Source organism: Bufo bufo, chromosome 1, assembly GCF_905171765.1.
Source record: "Bufo bufo chromosome 1, aBufBuf1.1, whole genome shotgun sequence".
Taxonomy (NCBI): domain Eukaryota; kingdom Metazoa; phylum Chordata; class Amphibia; order Anura; family Bufonidae; genus Bufo; species Bufo bufo.
Genome location: NC_053389.1, coordinates 194,204,893 through 194,226,620, shown reverse-complemented (window position 1 = coordinate 194,226,620; position 21,728 = coordinate 194,204,893). Strand labels below are relative to the sequence as shown.

General features: G+C 44.4%; 1 protein-coding gene across 2 annotated transcripts in view; it reads left to right on the top strand.

The window, feature by feature from the left end:
- The first annotated feature begins 264 nt into the window (after positions 1-264).
- RIC8A (RIC8 guanine nucleotide exchange factor A) overlaps positions 265-21,728 on the top strand; it is a 50,599-nt gene continuing 29,135 nt past the window's right edge. For both annotated transcript variants that reach the window (XM_040433937.1, XM_040433930.1), the window contains exons 1-2: positions 265-427; positions 21,428-21,475. In XM_040433937.1, coding sequence (XP_040289871.1) covers positions 344-427; positions 21,428-21,475 — 132 coding nt within the window. In that variant the 5' untranslated portion in view covers positions 265-343. The remainder of the gene's footprint in view (positions 428-21,427; positions 21,476-21,728) is intronic.

Genomic DNA, 21,728 nt, shown 5'->3' with positions numbered 1-21,728 from the left:
AAGGGGCACCAGAGCCGCGGCACACCATGACTATATCCATGTGGAGGCACCCCGCACTGATGTGAAGGCAGCACGTCAGCAGAATTGCCACCACATGCAATGACTGTGAATGACATAAAGCCTGACGCCTGGGTGTTATGATGACGGCGGAGGATTTGTATAGGGAACAGCACATTGCCAGCCCTGTGCCCCTGATCCACACACGTTCCCGGCGACGTGAGCCGGCCCCGCCCCTCCCGTGACGTCACCGTGTCAGTGCTGAGCTGAAGGAAGAGCAGCAGAATCAGGTCCACTTCCTGCACACACAGGGCGAGCAGCAGGCACACACTCTGCCCCTCCTGCCATGGATCTGGATGCCATCCTAGACAAGCTGGAGACTGGAGAGCAGGAGCTGGTGCAGAAAGCACTGATCGAGTATAACAAGGAGGTAAGGGAGGCACCAGGGTGATGGCTGGATGGAAGGAGGAAGCATTCAGCTTCTAACCCTAGAAATGGGGGTGGGGGGACTGCATGCAAATCCTATTTACATGGATCCCTTTTCTTCCTTCCTCATTATGACTCCTGCCTGCAGTCCTAGAAATGCCCTTTATTTAGGGTGCACTTGTTCTAATGAGCACCCCGAATAAAAAGACTTGTTCTCATCTGGGGAACAGTAGCAATGATGTCACCTTGGTTATAATGTCTTGTCATGTGTTCGGTGCACTACAATTGCTAGTTTTGTGGTCCCGGGTAGAGGACCTGATTTGTAGATGGGTTTAATATGTGTTTTAAGCAAAAAGGACTGCTTCTTGAATAATAATAATCTGCAGTACCAGACACAACCCATGGTCGGGAGTGGCGCTGTTTATGGAAGAGGTATTATTATAATTCTGGATACCGTTTTAAAGCTAAACTCTATTTACCATAAAAATGTAGCTGGGACTAGTTAGTCCCAATATGATCTCCCCTGTGTCGCACTCCCAGGAGTCTAGGAGCACTGTGGTCATTGGTGGTTTTCGTGGTCAGCAAAAGTAGCTCTGCAGGGTTAAAGAGGACCTGTAAGCTCTTTAGTAACTGCTTGAATAAGTCTGGAGCATCTATTCATATGGCTTTATGTTGCAATCCCTATTATTCCTACTAGAAATTTATGAATGAATTGCCAGCAATCAGTAGTAAAGGTCGAGCTGGGTGTTACTAGTTGGGCTGTGTCCCTGGAGATTGCCAGCACTGTTGGAATTCGGCTGACTTAGCAGGAACCCCCTATACCTATACCATCCTATATGTTCCTGGGGGCTAATTATACACATTAAAAAAAAACAACACCCACACAGTAACCTAAACAGTCACCATAGCTGCAACCCAACATTATACATATTAAGTATCAAAATGACTGACACAAATTTAAGGACGACATTGTAATAATTTTTGTGAGAATTTGCCACTTTAGAGAATAAATTGTTATAATTTGAAAGAAAAAAATCTGCATTTTTGTTTTACCTTTTTGTTCCTTAAAGAGGACCTTTCATCAGGCTAGCTCTAGTCTAATTATTATCCTACCTTATAGGGCGGCCCCCACTGATGCCATGGCACTTTTTTTTTTCTCTACAGAATCCCCCGTTCGTCTGCTGTTGGCCCCGTATATTTTGGCGCCTTTATATTATAATAAGGCAACTCGGTAATACTAGGCGGAGACTTGTGTTCTCGGTTATACTAGGCGGAGACTTGTGTTCTCGGTTATACTAGGCGGAAACTTGTATGCTCGGTTATACCAGGCGGAGACTTGTATGCTCGGTTATACCAGGCGGAGACTTGTGTTTTCCCTGGCGTGGTTATCTTCTCCCTGGCTGTGAGCGCATCCAATCAGAGCGCCCCACTCAGAGCGCGAGAACTTGAGCTCATTCTCCCTGGCTAAGGCCTCATGCACACGACCGTGCCGTTTTTTGCAGTCCGCAAAAAAAAGGAAGCCGCCCGTGTTGCCTTCCGCAACAGGCGCCGGCAATATAAATACCTATTCTTGTCCGCAAAGCGCGGACAAGAATAGGAGATGTTATATTTTTTTTAGCGGGGCCGGGGAACGGAGTCACGGATGCGGAAAGCACACTGAGTGCTGTCCGCATCTTTTGCAGCCCCATTGAAGTGAATGGGTCGCATCCGAGCCGCCAAAACGGTGGCTCGGATGCGGACCCAAACAACGGTCGTGTGCATGAGGCCTAAGAGCGAGGGCCAACAGCGGACGAATGGGGGGTGCTGTAAAAATTTTTTAAAAAGTGCCATGGCATCAGTGGGGGCCGCCCTATGAGGTAGGATAATAATTAGACTTGAGCTAGCCTGATGAAAGGTCCTCTTTAAGGCCTCTTTCACACGGCCGTTTTTTTTTCCCGTTTACTGGCCGTTTTTTGCGGTCTGTATACGGTCCGTATACGGAACCATTGATTTCAATGGGTCCGCAAAAAAACGGAATGTACTCCGTATGCATTCCGTTTCCGTTTTTCCGTTCCGTTTTAACATAGAACATGTCCTATATTTGGCCGCAAATCACGTTCCGTGGCTCCATTAAAGTCTATGGGTCCGCAAAAAAACGGAATGCATACGGAAGTGCATCCGTATGTCTTCCGTATCCGTTCCGTTTTTTGCGGATCCATCTATTGAAAATGTTATGCCCAGCCCAATTTTTTCTATGAAATTACTGTATACTGTATTTGCCATACGGAAAAACGGAACGGAAAAACGAAACGGAAACACAACGGAAACAAAAAACGGATCCGTTTAAAACGGACCGCAAAACACTGAAAAAGCCATACGGTCGTGTGCAATAGGCCTAAAGCTGAAAAAAAAAAAAAAAGGAAAAACATAAATAAACTAGGTATTAAAAAATATAAATAAATAAATAAATGCACTAAATTGCAAACAATTGTCTGGTCAGGAAGGGGTCAAGGTCCTCAACCAAGGTCAGCACTGCATGGTCATTGAGGGGTTAAAACAGATCCCGCCTGCTGTTTTCTGGCCCACTCCAGGTCCAGTAATGGGGCGTGTTGTTAAATGGCTGTTGATGATAAAAGAGAGAAAATGATGGCGGCCGTTGTGTTTCCGCAATGTCACAGGCAGGCCGCTGAACAGGGTGAGGTCTCCCATATCTCGCCATATGACCTATTGTTGTAGAACTACAAGTCTCAGGATCCCTGATCCGTTTTCCTCCCATTCCCACTGTGCAGTAGATTAGTAGTGGTGAATGTTTTCTTCCATTCCCATCACAGACTCCGGGTAATTTATCACGTATGTCGAGGCCCCCAACCCTTAATGGGTTTCTGCCATATGATTAATGCGCCCAGCGCGAGAACTGCTCCTGTGTATGAACGGCGTGCCACGTTATCTAGGTGTAGAGGGAAACAGCGTGGGAGGAGAGAACCTGATTGGATGACGGTAGGGTATGATGTTTCTGGGTCAACTCGATTGGCTAAGACATTTTTGCCCTCTCTGAGACCGCACGGAGCATATTACAAGCAGCGGAAGGCCTTGTTCAGACATCAGTGACTCACGGACGTGTTCTGTTCTCTATGGACAACGCACCTACCCATTGATTTTAATGTGTGTATTCACATATCCGTGATTTACCACGGCGCATAGTTACACCAGGAGAACCTAGAAAGTCTCACACCTATTTAATTGATAAATCTTTATTAGTAGAAAGACAAAAATAATAATAAGTATTACATAAATAGCGGTTACAATTAGTGGTAAAATATGCAGGAGGATAAAGTGACAAGTGCACGGAGCCACCACTAATCCTAAACTAATTATCTACACACATATTCATTTACATGCTAGCCTAACATCTTTGGTTGTGTATAGTTACACCAGGGAAGCATGCCCTATTTTCATCTTTGTTTACGGATCCATCTTGTTTCGCCTATGTTTTACGGATCGTTTCTAGGCAATGCTCTTGAAATTAATTTCCAACTGAGCTGTGTCCGTGGAATGCGGATGACACACACAGGGCAGAAAACGGAAACGCAGATCCTTCACAGATGAACCAATGACCGTCTTTTCACGGATGTCATGATGGACGTGTGAATGAGGCCTGAGGCAAAAAAATAGAACATGTCCTATTATTGTCCGCATTACGGACAAGGATAGTATTGTTCAATTAGGGTCCAGCTGTTCCGTTCCGCAAAATACGGAATCCACACGGATGTCATCCGTATTTTTTGTGGATCCGTGTTTTGCGGACCGCAAAATACATAATGTCATGTACATGAGCCCTTAGGCCTCTTTCACACGTCCGTATGGCTTTTTCAGTTTTTCACGGATCCGTTCCATTTTGTTTCCATTGTGTTTGTGTTTCTGTTCCATTTTTCCGTTCCGTTTTCCTGTATGGCATATACAGTCTAGAGTAATTACATAGAAAAAATTGGGCTGGGCATAACATTTTCTATAGATGGTTACGCAAGAACGGAACGGATACGGATGCATTTCCGTATGTGTTCTGTTTTTTTTTTGCGGACCCATTGACTTGAATAGAGCCATGGAACGTGATTTGCGGGCAATAATAGGACATGTTCTTTCTTTCAACGGAACAGAAACGGAATGCATACGGAGTACATCTGTTTTTTTTTGCGGAACCATTGAAATGAATGGTACCGTGTACGGAACGCAAAAAACGGTCTGTGAAAGAGGCCTTAGGCTACATGCACACAAACATTGTTTGTTTCAAAGTCCCTTCCGTTTTTTTTGGGGGTTTTTTGCCGATAGGATGTGACCCATTTATTTCAATGCGTCCGCAAAAAATGCGGATAGCACACCGTGTGCTGTGCGCATCAGAATGTCCGTTCCGTAGACCCGCAAAAAAAATAGAACATGTCCTATTCTTGTCCGTTTTAGGCATTGTTACAGTGGATTCGGCAAAAAATACGCATGGCATACGGATGCCATCCGTTTTTTTTTTTTGTTTGTAGCCTTAGGCCTCCTGCACACGACCGTATGGCTTTTTCAGTGTTTTGCGGTCCGTTTTTAGATGGATCCGTTGTGTTTCCGGTTCCATTCCGTTTTTCCGTATGGTGTATACAGTAATTACATAGAAAAAATTGGGCTGGGCATAAAATTTCCAATAGATGGTTCCGCAAAAACGGAACGGATACGGAAGACATACAGAGTGTTACGTTTTTTTTGCGGACCAATGAGCTGAATGGAGCCACGGAACGAGATTTGCAGGCAATAATAGGACATGTTCTATCTTTCAACGGAACGGAAAAACGGAAACAGAATGCATACGGAGTACATTCCGGTTCCGTATACGGAAAAAAAAAAACGGTCGTGTGCAGGAGGCCTTAAGATTATATTTTTTAAATCTCATCTACACGGTGCGGAAATTGACTTGTGTTGCAGCTTTTGAAATCCGCAGCATGTCAGTTGTTTGTTCGGATTTTCAGTGCAATACGAAGGGTGATATCTGGAGCAAATTTGGGACAAAATCCACAAGTAATACATGCAGATTTTTGTGTGGAAACCCCCCAAGAATCTGCATAAACTACACTGCTGTGTGCATGTACCCTTATGACTAGTGCATTGGATTTAGGCGCTCGCAGTTTTTTCCCCTCCCCTCCATGACGGCACCTTACTTGGAGATTATCCTCCTCCTCCTCCAGCCAGGCAGGGACAGGAAGGTTCAAAAGGGCCCGCCTCCTCACTTATCTTCAGTGTCTTCCTGTCCCTGCCAGGCGGAAGATAGGACACGTTCGTGCTCCGGTCGGGAGCTATCGCGGAGTAGCGGGTGCATTGCGCCAGCCACGGTCTTACCTTGGGCAAGTAAGGCCGTTCCATGGAGCCTGCCGCGGTCCTCTCTATATTCAAAACTCGCGCGCGCCAGCGCGTAGTGACTATCCGCGGCATCCGGACACTCAAAGGAGTTCTTCCGGTTTCCAGGCTGCCTGCTGCCCGAGATTCTCGGCTCCGGCGGGTGACGTCATCTGGGGGCCTAATTGTGGTAGCCGGAGGTTGCCGGGCCGGATGACGTCGGAGGTCCTGGGGAGACTTCCGGCCTACGTAGTGTTTTAAAAACTGGCGCCCTGGTCAAGTCGGATGTCGGCCTCTGACCAGAGAGTTTGCAAGTTTCCTGCAGCCTCAGATATCCGCACTTATGGATCAAGAGGAAGCCATGGACCAACCTGTAGCTGTGAGTGACATCCAGGTTGTGAGTATGGAATGCTGCTTGCACTGTTACTAAGTCTTTTCTCATCTTTTTCCCTTTTTCTGTTTGGAAGAGTGACAAAGATAGCTCTGTAAAACCTAAAATATCGCCGAAATCTAAAATTCCCAGATGTCGCGTATGTTCTGCCAAACTCCCCGATAATTACGCTAAAAAACTGTGTGGAAAATGCATTGATAGCATTGTTAGGGAAGAAGTCCCGTCCCTAAAACAGGAATTGCAGTGCCTGATTAAGCAGGAAATAAAAACCGCTTTTTCAGATTTTGCTGCAGTCGCCAGCGTTCCATCAACATCAAAACAGGAGCCCAGGAAAAAATCCCCCATAAAAACCTCTTCATCCTCCTCTGATATTTCTTCAGATAGTGATGAGGATAGTAACAACTCTGACTCCGATGGCGATTTTAAAAATTTATCTATTTTCATCTGACGATATAAACGATTTATTGAAAGCGGTCAGGGATACTATGGAAATTAAGGAAGAAAAAGTACATAGGTCCGCCCAGGATAGAATGTTTTCAGTGTTAGAAACTAAAAAGAAAAGGGTATTTCCTGTACACAAAAATCTGCAGTCTCTTATCCTAAGGGAGTGGAAAAATCCGGACAGGAAGTTTTTTTTTACCCCGAACAATTAGGAAAAGGCTTCCTTTTGACGAAGAAGAGTTGTCCCCGTTCTTGAGTTGTCCTAAGATTGATGTTTCACTCTCCAAACTAGCTAAAGGTTCTTCTTTGCCATTCGAAGATACAGGATCATTGCGTGATCCTATGGACAAAAAAGTGGATGCTAATCTTAAAAGAACCTGGGATGCGGTCGCAGCTTTGTTTAAACCCAATATCGCTGCCACGTCCGTTGCTAGGTCCCTAAAAAGTTGGTTGGAACAACTAGATGTTCTCTTAAAATCCAATACTCCATATGAAAACTTTGCAGACTCCTTCCCTCTTTTATTAAAGGCCGTAGATTTTTTGTCAGACACAACAGCGGATTCTGTCAGGCTGGCCGCAAGAGCTACGGCTTTAGCCAATAACTCTAGAAGGGCACTTCGGCTAAAAGCTTGGTCCGGAGACACAGGTTCCAAAGCAAAACTATGTAACATCCCGTTTTATGGTAATCTTCTCTTTGGTCAGGACTTAGATAAAATTTTAGAAAAAGCTTCTGATTCCAAAAAGAACTTCCCAGAGGATAAAAAGAAGAGGAAAGCTCCCTTTTTTCGTCCCCAAAAAAAGGTTAGTTTTCAAAATAAAAGGAGTAAAACGGAAAACTGGAGATCAGGAAGACAGAAAGGGAAGGGTTTTATGTTCTCTCCCCGTTCCGAGGAATCTTCCAAAAAATGACGCCAGAGCCCCAGTGGGGGGGAGACTGGGAAAATTTGTGGATTGCTGGGAAAAATACTCATGCAGCCACTGGTTACTAAATACCCTCCACAAAGGATACAGTATTCCCTTTGTCAAAAGTCCCCCCTCTTTATTTGTTCAGACTCCAATTCAGAGCTCGGAACATCTCCAGTTTTGCATGGAACAAGAAATCGAACTGCTAGTCCAGATGAACGTCTTGGTTCCGGTACCAACAAACCAAGTCGGTCTGGGCTGTTATTCCAGGGTGTTCTTAGTAAAAAAAACAAACGGGAAAATGCGTCTCATCATAAATATGAAAGCCCTGAACAGGTCCATAAAGTACGAAAAATTCAGGATGGAATCTATAAGAACCACGGTCAAAGTTCTACAAGAAGGGGTGTTTCTAGCATCCATAGATTTTAAAAGATGCGTATTTTCACGTACCCATTCATCCAGGGTCACAACCGTTCTTGAGAATAGCGGTATGGGTCCAAGGGCATCTAAAACATTTCCAGTTTCAAGCTCTACCCTTTGGGATAACGACGGCCCCCAGGCTTTTTACAAAAATTATGCTAGAGGCAATAACCCCTCTGAGGAGGGAAAAGATAATGATAGTCCCATACCTGGACGACCTTTTAATAGTGGGGGACCTAGAGATCAATCTATCCAAAACGATAGACAGACTGGAGGAATTGGGTTGGATTTTAAATCGGGAAAAGTCCCACTTAGTTACCACACAAAGAATAGTTTTTTTGGGAATTCTCATAGACTCGGTGAGCCAAAAATGCTTTTTACCAGCAGAAAAGATCACAAAGATCCAATCCCAAGTAAAACTATTCAGGCAACAAAAATCCCACACCATAAGACAAACGATGGCCCTGATAGGATCCTTTACAGCTTGTATCCCGGCAGTGAAGTGGGCGCAAATACATTCCCGTCCTCTTCAGACGTTCATGCTAAAAATATGGAACCGAAGACAAGATTCTCTAGACAATCTAATAACAATTCCGGATCCCATTCGATCCTCACTAAAATGGTGGGAATCAAATTTAAATCTACAGAGGGGAGTTCCTTGGATAGTGAGAGATCAGTTGATCCTCACCACGGATGCCAGTCTATGGGGCTGGGGAGCACATCTCCAATCAGTGTCAGCCCAAGGGGAGTGGTCACAATCCCAGAAGAGGTACTCGTCAAACCACCGGGAACTTCTGGGGGTGTGGGAGGCTCTGAGTTACTTCTCAGAAAAATTAAAAAGGTCCAACGTACAAATAAGGTCAGACAACAAGACGGTGGTTGCATATATAAACCACCAGGGAGGAACAAAAAGCAAACAACTTCAAGTCCTAGCCAACAAAATTTTCTTATGGGCGGAGGAGAATCTCCTCTCCCTATCAGCGATTTTTCTAAAAGGGACGCAAAACATCCAAGCGGATTTCCTCAGCCGCAGGAAATTAGATCCGGGGGAGTGGAGTTTAAAAGAGGAAATTTTCCAAACCTTAACACAAAGATCCATGGGATCCGAGAAGTGCAGGAACAGATGCACTAGCTCTTCCTTGGAATTTCCAACTGGCATACTGTTTCCCACCTCTGCCTCTGATTCCAAGGGTTCTCAGGAAAATAAAAGAAGAGACAGCCGAGGTAATCCTAATTGTTCCCAACTGGCCAAGGAGATCCTGGTTTCCTCTCCTGGCAAAGATGTCCAAGGAGGATCCATGGATTCTACCCTGGTCGGAAGACCTCCTCTGTCAAGGGCCAGTTTTCCACCCAAAGACGCAAAGTCTGCATCTCTCTGCTTGGATCCTGAAAGGGCAGTCTTAAAATCTAAGGGTTTATCGGACAGAGTAATTAATACCATGCTAGCTGGCAAAAAAGATGTCACTAATAAAATTTACCGCAAAATCTGGAATAGATATGTTTCCTGGTGTTCAGAAAATACTCCTGACTCCGTGGGAAGTATTCTATCTATTCTAGATTTTCTTCAAGAAGGTTTTAATAAAGGGTTAAAACCTAGTACTCTTAGAGTCCAAATTTCAGCTTTAAGTGTCTATTTAGACGAGAAAATAGCTCTTAATCCGTGGATCATTCGCTTCATGAAGGGAACCGTCAGACTCAGACCCCGGAGTAGACCTCTGGTCGCTCCATGGGATTTAAACTCTGTCCTCTCCGGTCTCACTAAACCCCCCTTTGAGCCCTTGGAGTCAGCCAATATCCGATATCTGACCCTTAAAACAGTATTTCTAGTGGCCATTACCTCTGCACGTAGGGTTAATGAAATACAAGCTTTCTCGGTTAAAAAACCCTTCATGACGATCAGGGACGACAGAATAATTCTAAGGTTCGACAATTCCTTCCTACCTAAGGTTGTCTCGGAGTTCCATAGGATGGAGGAGGTGGTTCTTCCTTCATTCTGTGAAAATCCCAGATCTAAAAAAGAAGAGGCTTTTCACACTTTGGACGTCAGAAGGTGTGTTCTAAAGTATATATCTGAAACTAAAAACTGGAGAAAATCTAATAACCTATTTGTCCAATTTTTAGGAGGTAGGAAAGGATTAAAAGCGTCCAAACCGTCTATTTCACGCTGGTTAAAATCAGCTATCTCAGAAGCCTACATAGCAATAGGGGAACGACCCCCGGTAAATATCAAGGCTCATTCTACAAGGGCAGTTTCGACCTCATGGGCGGAAGAAGCATCCGCTTCCTTGGATCAGATCTGTAGGGCAGCAACCTGGTCGAATCCTCATACCTTTGTAAAACACTATAGGATAGATATTGATTCTAAAAGAGACCTATCCTACGGTAGGAAAGTTTTACAAGCAGTTGTCCCTCCCTAATTTACTAATCTGTTAGTTCTCCAAGTAAGGTGCCGTCATGGAGGGGAGGGGAAAAGTTGAATTAGTCTTACCGGTAATTCCTTTTTCGCGAATCCTCCATGACGGCACCGCTTATATTCCCCCCCCCCCAAAAAAAAAAAAAAAAAAGGGGACTAGTTATAAAATTAAATAATTAGTCTAGAGTTATATGTATGAAATTTAATATGTATAACAGAGAGTGGATAAATAATTGGTGAAGGTCACGAATGAGTGTGTAAGTTTAGGGCCTGTCAAGTCCAGAAGACACTGAAGATAAGTGAGGAGGCGGGCCCTTTTGAACCTTCCTGTCCCTGCCTGGCTGGAGGAGGAGGAGGATAATCTCCAAGTAAGGTGCCGTCATGGAGGATTCACGAAAAAGGAATTACCGGTAAGACTAATTCAACTTTATGTATTACAGGGACTTTACCCTTTACGGTATTTAGCAATAATCCATACATTGGAAAATCTCTGCTGCGTCTGCTCTAACGCTCGCAGTCCATGGAAATCTTACCACGAGACGCTCCCGAGTACATGTGCAAGATGTCAACTATTCAGGAATGGCAGTTTTGGAAATGGGTCGTGTGTAACAACTTCCAAATCGTGAAATATTTAGAGCTGCCGTTGCGAGGAAGCATGGTCTTTAGTGACATTTTATGCAGTCCTGTGTGTGTATAATAGCAATGCTGACACGTTTTGTACATTGCACATACAGAGGATTTAGTTTTAATGCTAAATAACCACATTGTACCTTGTTTTAATTTATTGCGTTTTTGAATCCTCTTAGGCCCCTTTCACGCGAGCGAGTTTTCCGCGCGGATGCGTTGCGGGAGGTGAACGCATTGCATCCGCACGGAATCCTGACCCATTCATTTCTATGGGGCTGTTCACATGAGCGGTGATTTTCACGCATCACTTGTGCGTTGCGTGAAAATCGCAGCATGCTCCTCTTTGTGCGTTTTTCACGTAACGCAAGCCCCTTAGAAATGAATGGGGTTGCGTGAAAATCGCAAGCATCCGGAAGCAAGTGCGGATGCGGTGCGATTTTCACGCATGGTTGCTAGGAGACGATCGGGATGGAGACCCGATCATTATTATTTTCCCTTATAACATGGTTATAAGGGAAAATAATAGCATTCTGAATACAGAATGCATAGTAAAACAGCGCTGGAGAGGTTAAAAAAAAATATAAAAAATCCTTTAACTCACCTTAATCCACTTGATCGCGATGCCGGCATCTCCTTCTGTCCCCTTTACTGAATAGGACCTGTGGTGAGCATTAATTATAGGTCAAGGACCTTTGATGACGTCACTCCGGTCATCACATGGTACGTCACATGATCTTTTACCATGGTGAATCACATACATTGGAAAACCAAATGGCTTCGAACTTGGAACGAGTGATGTGCTCAAGCCTTGGGAATGCAGCGCTCCCCGAGAAACCCACCTCAACAATGACAGTGGCATCTGAGGGGTTAAATAACTGGGATCGGCATCATCACAGATCCCAGTCAATGAGGCCCGAGGCTGTCCCAGGCCATAAATGGGTGAGGCTAACATTAAAGAGGACCTTTCACCGATTATGACAATGTGAACTAAGTATACATACATGGAGAGCGGTGCCCGGGGATCTCACTGCACTTACTATTATCCCCGGGCGCCGCTCCGTTCTCCCGCTATGCCCTCCGGTATCTCCGCTCACTAAGTTATGGTAGGCGGAAATTTCAGTCACTAAGTTATGGTAGGCGGAGTCTGCCCTTGTTCTGCTGTAGCGCTGGCCAATCGCAGCGCAGAGCTCACAGCCTGGGAGGTTCTTTTCTCCCAGGCTGTGAGCTCTGCAATGCGATTGGCCAGCACTACAGCAGAACAAGGGCAGACTCCGCCTACCATAACTTTGTGACCGAAGATACCGGAGGGCATAGCGGGAGAACGGAGCGGCGCCCGGGGATAATAGTAAGTGCAGTGAGATCCCCGGGCGCCGCTCTCCATGTCTGTATACTTAGTTCACATTGTCAGGATCAGTGAAAGGTCCTCTTTAACACTGTCCAAGGTGGTCGGTCCTGGCTGGGGTTGGGGTGTTCCTGAGTGCGGTGCTTAGATGCCCCAAATTTACCAACTAAAATGTTGGTAAGTATACCAGTACAGATGTAAACTAGTGCGTACTTGCCAGTGTTTTAGTTGGTAAATTTGGGGCATCTAAGTCCCACCAGGAGGAATGCCCCAACCTTGCCCGGGGTGCCCACTTGGAGGCAAGTTTACAGTTAGCCCCTCCCATTTGTGACTCAAGACAGCCCAGTTTTGTCAGGACTGTCTCTGAAAATCAGGGAGAGCCCCTGCAAATTCGGGACAATTGCCAAATATGCTATTTGAAACAAAGACATTGGGGGGCTGTTTGGCGGGTACATTTGCACCCTAAGTGTCATACAGGGAGGCTGAAAAGGAACACTCCCTTTTTCTGGGAAGTTTTACATTGCGTATCACATGCGCTTGTCTCATTAGCTCTGGAAGTAATTGGTAATCGATTGTACCGCCTGTGACTGTCTCTGAATTGCTGACTGGCTTCAGACATGGTGCAATTGCGGTGGTTGGGTGTGAAATCCACAGCAGATCTGAAGCAAAGTCCACATTCATTTACACATAGGATTCGTATTGAACATGGTGTGCCGTTATCAGGTAGCCTTGAATCGGCCTCCACATTGTCCTTGATTAATTATTTTGCGTCGGCCCAGAGACTGTGCACATACGGCAGGCGAGAGTTTCAATTCTCTCCTTGCTTCTCAGTATAATGGAGACATATGATCTTCATAAACAAGGTTTAATTGCTCCCTGTAGAGCTCTCAGGATAGAGATACTGTGTGATTATGTACCTCGCGTCTCTTAAGACTTTTTCTGTTTTTTACTTTTTTATATTAAACATTTCAGTATAAAATTTTGATTTCTTTGATACTTTTTCCACAGGCTGTATAAAATAGATATTAGAACTCTTTCATAAAACATTCACTAGCAGATTCAGTATTCATCCAGTCTGTTCCCCAAAGGCCATCGATATACCAGAGCCATACTTTAAAGAGGCTCTGTTACCAAGATCAACCCTATTAAACCGGGCATACTGCCTGGTAAGGCTCCTCATGCTGATTAAAAAATTCTTTTGTCTGTATGCTAAACAGCTGCAGAGATATCTGTGTTGTTATTCTAATGCAAATGAGCAAGTTAAAGCACCAGGAGGTAGGGCTGAATACTTTGAGCAGTGCTTTGTAACGCCCATTGTGCTCTGCACACTCCCCCCTTCCCTTGATTGACAGGGCCAAACATCAGCATGCTGAGGGCATAGCTGTTTCCTAGCATGTACATATCATATACACTATGTACTATAGCTTCACCACACTAAGGCCAAGTTCACACTTCAGTTATTTTTATCAGTTATTGTGAGCCAAAACCAGTAGTGGAGGTAATGGAAAGATCTGCACCTGCTATGTATTTTTTACCCTTTTTTTTTTTTTTCTTTGCTTAGAAACCTGAAACCTATTACTGGTTTATTCACAGGCACAATATATGATTATTAAGAAACCAGCCTAAAACATAATTCTCAATATGATAAAGATATAGGGGGTCATTTATTAAACAGAAATACGCCTTTATTAGACATATTTCTGATGCAGATTGCGGTGCAAAAGTACTTTGCACCGCAATCTGCGTTTTTATTTCCCCCCCACTCCTACCACTCTCTTTCCGATGCTCACTAGGTTGCTGCTTCTTCTTGATGCCTGCTTGTTTACCTCAGATTTTGTGACTCAGGCCATCAATTGACCTTGTCTATACCCAGGCTGGAAGTAAGCAAGCTGGGAAATGGAAGGTACCCTACACTAGGGGGTTACCTTAAAAAAGGTTTCAATCCTGGAATACCCCTTTTAAGGGAGTTATTCTTATGAAGAAGAACATTTTATGAACTACCTTTCTGTATTCCATACATCCATAACTCCATGGCTCTATGTCAGGGGGCCAAATTATTAGACACTTCTCACTATTGGACATACAGGTATATACTTAAATTCTATGTGCACCTTTTTAGATCAGCTCTTAAATTACAGAGGTTTATGGACAGTGTCTCAGATACAGAATGAGTAGGTGATAGAGGTCTCGGCCCACTGGAATTGATACCTATTTTGTATCTGACCCCTGGTATCCTCCGTTACATTGAAAGCTAAAACATAGTTGTTTTTTTTTAACATTTAGTTTATAGTAGGAACAATAGGAATATGTGTTAATGAGCTGAGTTACAACTAGTTATTTGAAATGTATTGGAGAGATAACCAGAGGTCAGTACCTTGGCTGATGGCCTAGTGTACAAGCCCATTATAGCTGATAGAATGGGTCCTTGAAATCCGAACTTCTGTAGGACCTAATCCAGGAACCCCCAATGTACCCTGTCAAACCCTTTTTTGGCATTAAGAGAGACAAATAGTGTGGGGGCCCTGGACGGGTAAGCCAGCTGAATAAGGTCAACCATGCGCCTAGTGCCATCCCTGCACTGCCTCCCAGGAACAAACCCCACCTGGTCAATATTCACACAACCATGGTTTTGGTCCGCATCCGAGCCACATTTTTTGCGGGTCAGATGCAGACCCATTCTCTTCAATGGGGCCGCAAAAGATGCTCCATTCCGTGGCCCCGCAAAAATTGAGGAATGTCCTATTCTTGTCCGTTTTGCGGACAATAGGCATTTCTATAATGGGCCTCCTGTTCCGTTCCGCAAGATGCGGAAGACACACTGGCGGCATCCGTGTTTTGCGGATCCGCAATTTGCGGACCGCAAAACACAGCACGGTCGTGTGAACAAGCCCTTAGGAGGGAAGGAAAGTGTTAACACGAGTAGCCAAACAGTTTAAGGTATACATTCAATAATGATGTAGGACAGAAATTTGCAGGATCATCAGGGGATTTTCCGGGCTTGGGGAGTGTGACAACGGTAGCCATCAGCATATCTGGGGGGATGTCTCTCATGAGGACAAAGCCATTGTACAGCTTGCTTAAATAAGGAACCAGATGCGACTGGAAAGTTTTATAATAATTGGAAACGAAGCCATCAGGGCCTGGAGCTCTGCCTAATGGGGTGGCTTTAAGGGCTGATAGAATTTCATCATCAGAGATGGGCCTGTTCAGAAACGTGAGCTGTTCACTTATGAGGGAGGGCAAGGCTATCGATTCTAGGAAGGATTGAATATCCTTCTGAAGTAGATTGAGGGGTGGGAGTATCGCTATTTAGATTGTACAGTCGGGCATAATATGAGGCAAATGCGTTTGTAATCTCCTGTGGGTGGGTGACCACCGATGCATCATAGTAAAGCTTCTATATTCTAGCCTCCACCAGTCTGCGTTTAAGTCAGCGCACGAGCAGCACTTCCGCCATAACCCCCATGTGGTAGAAGTTTGTCTGCATACGTCTCAATACACATTCATGTTGGTACAGGAGGAGAGTCTCTTGAGACGAGCAGCAGATTGTAACAATATCCCCCTCATATATGCCTTATGTGCGAGCCACAGGGTTGGTAAAGATACATCTGAAGTATCATTAATACTAAAGAACTCTTGAAGTCGGGCACGGTACTCCACTACTATCTCCTTACTTTTAAAGGGAACCTGTCACCAGTTTTATGGTGTCCTAACTAAGGGCAACATAAATAAGTGACTGATTCTCTTAGCAAAATGCTGGGTCACTTTCTTTAATTGACCCAGTCAATCTGCCAACATCTTGTATTGAAAAGCTCCAGCTCATAATGATGAGTCCTGAATATTCATGAGCTCCTGACTCTCTCCGCCTACCTGCTGCCGATTGACAGTTATTTTCCATATGAATCAGCAGCAGGTGGGCAGGGGAGTGGCTATAGCTGTTAATTAAATAAACACTGGACTCAATGACATCACGCTGGACTCAAATCAGCTCATTAGCATGCGGCATGTGGCATCTTTGTGTGTATATTATGAGATAACCATCTGTCACACCAGTAAGTGTACTTTTTAGTAGTTAATGATTGTATATAATTAGTTAGAATATAATCAAATATCCACATGACAGGTTCCCTTTAAGTATGTATGGGTTTAGTATCCATTGCGGGGGCAGGGAACCTGGTAAACCAGTATTAATCTCTAGGCTGATATGCGCATGGTCAGACCAAGAAGCGTACCCAATGTCCGAACTGACCACCTTGTGTATTAAATCTAATGCAAATAAAGGTCCCCGCTTTCCGCTTCTTGGCGGCTGGTGAGTGAAAGATGCGAGGGAAACGACGGTGTACACGCCTCTGCGGGTCTAAATCCTGACTCAGGGCAACTGTCAGACCAAAGAGAGCTCCTGAAAGATGAATTCGGACCTCTCACATTATTAGAGTAGAACTTCAACCCCATATCAGGAAAGTAGATGATTTGCTAGACACAAGTGCCTGTAAGCATACAGGACAATTCTCAAACCGGTATATGCATGCATAGGATAAATTGCAAGGCTCTGAGCCTCAAGGACAAGTAAAGAAAAAGGGGAAAAAAGAGTCCAAAACTAACAAGAAACAAAAAACAGTCTCATTAGGTAGAACTGGTGCGGCTAAAAGCTAACATAGAGAAAACAAGTAGCTGATCAGAGGAAAAACATCTCCACGGAACAGAGCAGACGGTGTGGGGGATATTGCAGGTAGTAGTCACTTACGTGTCCCGTCCCCCAGGCACTCAGCAGGAACAGAGCAGAGATCCAGTATTCTTTTCAAGGGATTTCCTATTAAGGGACAATCCTATCTGGTCTGGAGGGAACCTCTTTGAGCAGTTGAGGCAGGTTGGAGAGTAGCCCACAGCTGTGGAGTTTGCGTGCCGCATCTTGGGGGGTGAGGCAGACATGTTGGTTATCATCATGGAAGATCAGGAGCTTGACGGGGAAGCCCCAGCGGTATCTAATATGCTTATCCCTCTTAGTAACCGGGGCAAATCTCGCTCTTTCTCCCTGGCTGTGAGCGGTCCGCTCTGATTGGATCACGCTTACAGCCAGGGAGAAGGAGACGCCCACAGCAGAACACTGCGTCTCCTCCCCATTGCGAGTTTACTGCTCATTTATAATAATCATCGGGGGGGGATGGAAACAAAAAACACCCATGGCATCAGTGGGGGCCGCCCTACAAGGTAATACCATAATTGGCCTATGTCAAAACTGATGAAAGGTCCTCTTTAAATAAGTATTTATGCTTCTCAGTAGTTTAGAGATAAAGTTTGTTAGATTATGGCACAAAGTAAAAGTATCAGTCACACACTTAGAAAAACTGTTAATTCTTTGACAGAATGGCTCAATATTTTTAATAAAGGCCAATTGAAAATATAATTGTTAGCCAAAAATAAGTTCAAGGCAATCGTTAAAAAATTGCCTCCAAAGGTGTACATAACCTTTAATTTCCCAGGTCAGTGGTCAGTCCACATAATCTGTTGGCTTCATGGCTGATGTTGATGTCTAAGTTCATTTGGAGAAAAACCTACACAGATGACCTATGAGGGCCACATATATTGACTAAATCACAGCCTATAACACTCTGTGCATACCCAGATCACCAAAGAAAAAGCGACCATATGTAAGCAAAAAATACACTGCTCAAAAAAATAAAGGGAACACTTAAACAACACAATGTAACTCCAAGTCAATCACACTTCTGTGAAATCAAACTGTCCACTTAGGAAGCAACACTGAGTAACAATCAATTTCACATGCTGTTGTGCAAATGGGATAGACAACAGGTGGAAATTATAGGCAATTAGCAAGACACCCCCAATAAAGGAGTGGTTCTGCAGGTGGTGACCACAGACCACTTCTCAATTCCTATGCTTCCTGGCTGATGTTTTGGTCACTTTTGAATGCTGGCGGTGCTTTCACTCTAGTGGTAGCATGAGACAGAGTCTACAACCCACACAAGTGGCTCAGGTAGTGCAGCTTATCCAGGATGGCACATCAATGCGAGCTGTGGCAAGAAGGTTTGCTGTGTCTGTCAGCGTAGTGTCCAGAGCATGGAGGCGCTACCAAAAGACAGGCCAGTACATCAGGAGACGTGGAGGAGGCCGTAGGAGGGCAACAACCCAGCAGCATGACCGCTACCTCCGCCTTTGTGCAAGGAGGAACAGGAAGAGCACTGCCAGAGCCCTGCAAAATGACCTCCAGCAGGCCACAAATGTGCATGTGTCTGCTCAAACGGTCAGAAACAGACTCCATGAGGGCCCGACGTCCACAGGTGGGGTTGTGCTTACAGCCCAACACTGTGCAGGACGTTTGGCATTTGCCAGAGAACACCAAGATTGGCAAATTCGCCACTGGCGCCCTGTGCTCTTCACAGATGAAAGCAGGTTCACACTGAGCACATGTGACAGACGTGACAGAGTCTGGAGATGGCGTGGAGAATGTTCTGCTGCCTGCAACATCCTCCAGCATGACCGGTTTGGCATTGGGTCATTAATGGTGTGGGGTGGCATTTCTTTGGAGGGCCGCACAGCCCTCCATGTGCTCGCCAGAGGTAGCCTGACTGCCATTAGGTACCGAGATGAGATCCTCAGACCCCTTGTGAGACCATATGCTGGTGAGGTTGGCCCTGGGTTCCTCCTAATGCAAGACAATACTAGACCTCATGTGGCTGGAGTGTGTCAGCAGTTCCTGCAAGACGAAGGCATTGATGCTATAGACTGGCCGCCTGTTCCCCAGACCTGAATCCATTTGAGCACATCTGGGACATCATGTCTCGCTCTATCCACCAACGTCACGTTGCACCCCAGACTGTCCAGGAGTTGGCAGATGCTTTAGTCCAGGTCTGGGAGGAGATCCCTCAGGAGACCGTCCGCCACCTCATCAGGAGCATGCACAGGCGTTGTAGGGAGGTCATACAGGCACGTGGAGGCCACACACACTACTGAGTCTCATTTTGACTTGTTTTAAGGACATTATATCAAAGTTGGATCAGCCTGTAGTGTGTTTTTCCACTTTAATTTTGAGGGTGACTCCAAATCCAGACCTCCATGGGTTGAAAAATTTGATTTCCATTTTTTTATTTTTGTGTGATTTTGTTGTCAGCACATTCAACTATGTAAAGAACAAAGTATTTCAGAAGAATATTTAATTAATTCAGATCTAGGATGTATTATTTTTGTGTTCCCTTTATTTTTTTGAGCAGTGTATATACTTTATTAGAACACCACAATAAAACACATATAATGGAGTCTTACATCATTGGATGGAGTAAAAAAGGTATAAAAGAGTGACACGGGGGAGGGGACCAATACATGTGAATACATATAGGGGGAGCAGCAAATGTAATTTAAATTAAAAAAAATACACAAGTGTGAACGCTACCCCAAGTTAGTAACAGAAAATGTAGGAAATAGATACTACAGGGAGTGCAGAATTATTAGGCAAGTTGTATTTTTGAGGATTAATTTTATTATTGAACAACAACCATGTTCTCAATGAACCCAAAAAACTCTTTAATATCAAAGCTGAATATTTTTGGAAGTAGTTTTTAGTTTGTTTTTAGTTTTAGCTATTTTAGGGGGATATCTGTCTGTGCAGGTGACTATTACTGTGCATAATTATTAGGCAACTTAACAAAAAACAAATATATACCCATTTCAATTATTTATTTTTACCAGTGAAACCAATATAACATCTCAACATTCACAAATATACATTTCTGACATTCAAAAACAAAAACAAATCAGTGACCAATATAGCCACCTTTCTTTGCAAGGACACTCAAAAGCCTGCCATCCATGGATTCTGTCAGTGTTTTGATCTGTTCACCATCAACATTGCGTGCAGCAGCAACCACAGCCTCCCAGACACTGTTCAGAGAGGTGTACTGTTTTCCCTCCTTGTAAATCTCACATTTGATGATGGACCACAGGTTCTCAATGGGGTTCAGATCAGGTGAACAAGGAGGCCATGTCATTAGATTTTCTTCTTTTATACCCTTTCTTGCCAGCCACGCTGTGGAGTACTTGGACGCGTGTGATGGAGCATTGTCCTGCATGAAAATCATGTTTTTCTTGAAGGATGCAGACTTCTTCCTGTACCACTGCTTGAAGAAGGTGTCTTCCAGAAACTGGCAGTAGGACTGGGAGTTGAGCTTGAATCCATCCTCAACCCGAAAAGGCCCCACAAGCTCATCTTTGATGATACCAGCCCAAACCAGTACTCCACCTCCACCTTGCTGGCGTCTGAGTCGGACTGGAGCTCTCTGCCCTTTACCAATCCAGCCACGGGCCCATCCATCTGGCCCATCAAGACTCACTCTCATTTCATCAGTCCATAAAACCTTAGAAAAATCAGTCTTGAGATATTTCTTGGCCCAGTCTTGACGTTTCAGCTTGTGTGTCTTGTTCAGTGGTGGTCGTCTTTCAGCCTTTCTTACCTTGGCCATGTCTCTGAGTATTGCACACCTTGTGCTTTTGGGCACTCCAGTGATGTTGCAGCTCTGAAATATGGCCAAACTGGTGGCAAGTGGCATCTTGGCAGCTGCACGCTTGACTTTTCTCAGTTCATGGGCAGTTATTTTGCGCCTTGGTTTTTCCACACGCTTCTTGTGACCCTGTTGACTATTTTGAATGAAACGCTTGATTGTTCGATGATCACGCTTCAGAAGCTTTGCAATTTTAAAAGTGCTGCATCCCTCTGCAAGATATCACTATTTTTTGACTTTTCTGAGCCTGTCAAGTCCTTCTTTTGACCCATTTTGCCAAAGGAAAGGAAGTTGCCTGATAATTATGCACACCTAATATAGGGTGTTGATGTCATTAGACTACACCCCTTCTCATTACAGAGATGCACATCACCTAATATGCTTAATTGGTAGTAGGCTTTCGAGCCTATACAGCATGGAGTAAGACAACATGCATAAAGAGGATGATGTGGTCAAAATACTCATTTGCCTAATAATTTGCCTAATAATTATGATCAGGTAGATCATAAGAGTTACTATGGATCTTCAGTCGTAAACTGGACTATTGTGGTATGCTGGTGAATTTTCTTAGTCTCTGTGAGTTAATGTGGTTTTCTTTTCTCTTTCAGAATTCCCAATGTTTCTTCTTCAATGCGGAGCAGAGAGAGCAGAGAAAGGTGAGAATTGTCTTTACAGGAGGTTAAAACATTTTCCAGTCTTCAGTAACCTCATGCCCTGTTCTGTGCAGATCCAACCCTTATTTTTCTCTTTTAACCTGCCCCGTTCATGCATTTAGGGTGTGGCATTTTAAGTTGCTTAGCAACCACTTTAGGATGTGTCTGGGTGACAACTGTTTGAGTTTGTGTTGATTTATCCACTATACTATATACTATACTATATCCTTAAAAGGTATTCTAGGATTTTAATATT